Here is a 3,432-nt window from a genome sequence, read left to right on the forward strand (position 1 = left end):
TATAATTCCTTAATAGGATCGGCTATTGGTCTCATAATATTTGCAGTTGTAGCAGTAGCTTCATTCTTTGTTATCCTACTATTTTGTTTTTCGCCAAAGTTACAAGGAATATTTAAAGGTAAGATCACACAATTCTTGTTTATTATAATTATTGTGACATTTCTTTTTTATACTTTAGACTTTGATGTAAAAAAACTTTGGTAAGAATTTAATTTTGTTGCTACAAAACAACTTTTAATTTTTATCAAGCAATAGCTTGTAAGTTATGCCTATCTATCTTCACTATAGTCAATCTAGCTATGTATTTGACTCTCAATGGCTGATGGGACTACAACCTTTTTTCTCTTTCAATAATGAAGGAAGCTATCAATCTTCAAAGGAAGATTACTGGTATTGTAATAACTTATGGTCAGTATAATTCACGTGTACATATTTGTCTTGTGTGTTTATGTGTATTTAGTGAAAGTAAAGGTACTGTTGGAGCAGTAACAGGAAATGGAAGTCCAGCTGTTACATATTCAAAACCTGAGACTGATAAAAAAGCACCAGAAAATGAGTAAGAAATACAATAATAATAATAATAATAATAATAATAATTAATATGTTGCTATCATTTATAGTGACAATCAGTCAACAATGAATAGCACACCCTATGTCAGTTTTCAATCAGAAAGTGCTCTTTTGCCATCACCAGATAAAAACGAGCAGTTTTTAAATCAGGATTTTAACTCTGGTCCTTCTGACTTTGTCGGTAATCCTCTAAATGCTCCTCCTCACATCGTAGTTAACACATTGGACCAGAAACTAACATTCCCTGTTCCGGTAGCTGATTCCACTAACAACCTTGTTGTACTTGAATCTGAAATTCGAAAAAGAAAATTGTCTCGCGCTTTTTCACAAGAGGGTGAAACAAAACAGGAAGTAAGTGGTGATATATATTGCATTTATCAATACCGGTATTGTTTTGTTCACTAGGATAATAATGCTACTGCTGCTTTTGTATCTCCTCATGAAGTATTTGACACAGCTGGTGACAAGAAGACTCAACCTCATTAGGAGGAACACTTTTGCTGCCTCATTAGGAGGGAAACTTTGCTATTGTTTGTATCATTGCTGCTGTCTTTAACGCTGCTTATGCTAAATTATTTGTATAGATTTGTTTCTTTGTGTCATTATTGCTGCTAACATTTGACAAAATACTATACAGCCCAACGTCTTTGGCCAAATTTTAGAGCAACTTTAAAAAATTAATTTTCTGTTGGAATCAGTTCAAATTGTAAACACAACATTAGAATAATGTATGTGTATCAGAAAAATTATAACCAGAAAAAAAATTGAAGCAAAGATCCTCCATATTCTTATAGTTAGGTATTAATGCATCATATGGCTTTTTAAGACTATAGTTGGCCAAATTTATAAAAAATCTAAGTTTGATTGAAATTGGCTCAAACTTGAAACACAACATAAGAACATGTATATCTATCAGAAAAATTCAGTTAGTGTACAGTGTATATATCAACTAGTATCAACTGCTAAAGGATGTCATGTAATATTTACTAATACTAGTAATGGAAGGAAGGAATCATTTAATATAACTGGATCAAATAATACAATAGTGTCTTTAGCCAGTGGAAACTATACTGTAACTGTTTACGATATTGGTGATGATGGAGCATTGTTTGGACCTGCTGTGCAATACCCTGCACCAGTTGAAATTTTTAAAATTGCACCTTATATCTCTTCCTCTTCTAGTAATCCACATGAAAGTATGATATGATGATGATTATTATTATTATTATTATTCCATTTCATTAGGCACTACTGAGTCTACGGTTAGTCCTACAATCACTAATACACCTGGAACTGAAACTGAAACTTCACCGACAAGTATACATTCATGCTCAATACATACCCATGCATGATTATTTATAATAGGTGGAACTATTAATGATGCCAATAATGTTGTACCTATTGTGGTTGGTATACTCAGTGGTATTGTACTAGTGATCTTGATCATATTAGTAGTATGTGTTGGTATCATTGTTTATAAGAGGATGAAAGTACAAGTGTTAATATGCTAAATACATGCATTTGATAATTACAATATAACTTGTGATTATTATAGAAAATGCTACTATTCACCAACCACAAGCTAAAACCAATCATTACCAAGCTGTTCATGAGGTAATAAATCAAGTTCCTATTACCACAAAATCACAAGTAATAGTGACTAGTAATAGGCCAATAGATGAGGAGGATCCCTATTATGTTACTATGAGTGAGGTAATCTAATTATTGATTTAATTACAAAATATGCAATGCCTTTGAGGTGGATTTACAGTGCAAAATTAATGTACTTCAAGTTAATTTTGCTATGTAAATCCACCGTTGCTCACTCATAACTTATTGTCTCCTAACATGGTGTTAACATTGTTACTCAAATGCTGACATTACACCTTCGATTATCTTATAGTTTCTTCCTGACTCTCACATGAATCCTTCACACAATGTTGAGGTAATAACAATGTATTTTCATAGTGGTAGCAGTATAGTAGTAGTATACAGTATGTATAGTAATAGTGTGTATATATTGTCTATAGTAATAGTCCTCGTAGGGAATATGTTTGCTGTTTACTCAAGTTACTCATGGCTAGCAGTCAATGTAGCAGATAGCGAGTAGTTGTTTATCTTATTAAGTTGTTTATCTTATTATGTAGGTATAAATGTACATTGCTTGTTTTGCTTTTAACACAAGGAAAATAATATTTAAACTTAGCGTAAACAACTTGAGAATGAATACCGTAAATTGTGATTATGTAGTATATACATTTGTACAAACATTGCTTGTTATGCTTTTACCAGTAGAAAAATATTATTAAATTTTACTCCTAAAATAAACAAAAGATCGTGAATACCATAAGATTCCATTTGAAAGAAGAATTTAAAGTTTAAGATTATTGTAAACAATATCCTAATACACTGGTACTGTACATGCATACACAGTGCAGTAGCTTTATTATGAAGAATGAATGAATGTAGGATGTAGAGGTGGGCGATACAATACCAAAATACTCATTTATCCGATACCAGGCCACCGATACCAGATCCTGGTATCAAGTAGAGTAGTGACTACATTGCAAATGTACTTTGACGTCATGATAAATGTAGATGCCCACACTCTGATAACAAAAAATTAATGGCAGCTCATTTCTTTAATTATAACATTTATGCATAAGCAGTAGTTGACTACTCATTCAGTACTCAATACCACTGACTCAAACTCAATGTATTGTTGATCCTGTACATTGACAGCAAGTGGCCTGTGTAATCCTGGTGGTACTGCCGGGGGTACTGCATAAGCTGGACAAGGCTGTATCTCTGGTAATGCTTGCATATTAATTGACTGTATAGACTTTACAACCTGAAGGTTAC

General features: G+C 32.5%; 1 protein-coding gene and 1 long non-coding RNA gene across 2 annotated transcripts; both read left to right on the forward strand.

Moving 5' to 3' along the window:
* Nucleotides 1–7: 7 nt before the first annotated feature.
* Nucleotides 8–1,195, forward strand: LOC109590931 (uncharacterized). Its single transcript, XM_020006770.1, has 6 exons — nt 8–118; nt 179–200; nt 289–390; nt 461–556; nt 621–921; nt 976–1,195. Exons 3-6 carry the CDS (start codon nt 323–325, stop codon nt 1,054–1,056), a joined length of 546 nt encoding a protein of 181 aa, XP_019862329.1. The 5' UTR covers nt 8–118; nt 179–200; nt 289–322; the 3' UTR covers nt 1,057–1,195.
* A 303-nt stretch (nt 1,196–1,498) lies between these two features.
* Nucleotides 1,499–2,068, forward strand: LOC109590932 (uncharacterized). Its single transcript, XR_002189576.1, has 3 exons — nt 1,499–1,766; nt 1,816–1,887; nt 1,936–2,068. It is a non-coding gene; the product is annotated as an uncharacterized LOC109590932 (long non-coding RNA).
* The last annotated feature ends 1,364 nt before the right edge of the window (nt 2,069–3,432 follow it).

Source organism: Amphimedon queenslandica, unplaced genomic scaffold, assembly GCF_000090795.2.
Source record: "Amphimedon queenslandica unplaced genomic scaffold, v1.1 AMPQUscaffold_9258_Cont18780, whole genome shotgun sequence".
Taxonomy (NCBI): Eukaryota; Metazoa; Porifera; class Demospongiae; order Haplosclerida; family Niphatidae; genus Amphimedon; species Amphimedon queenslandica.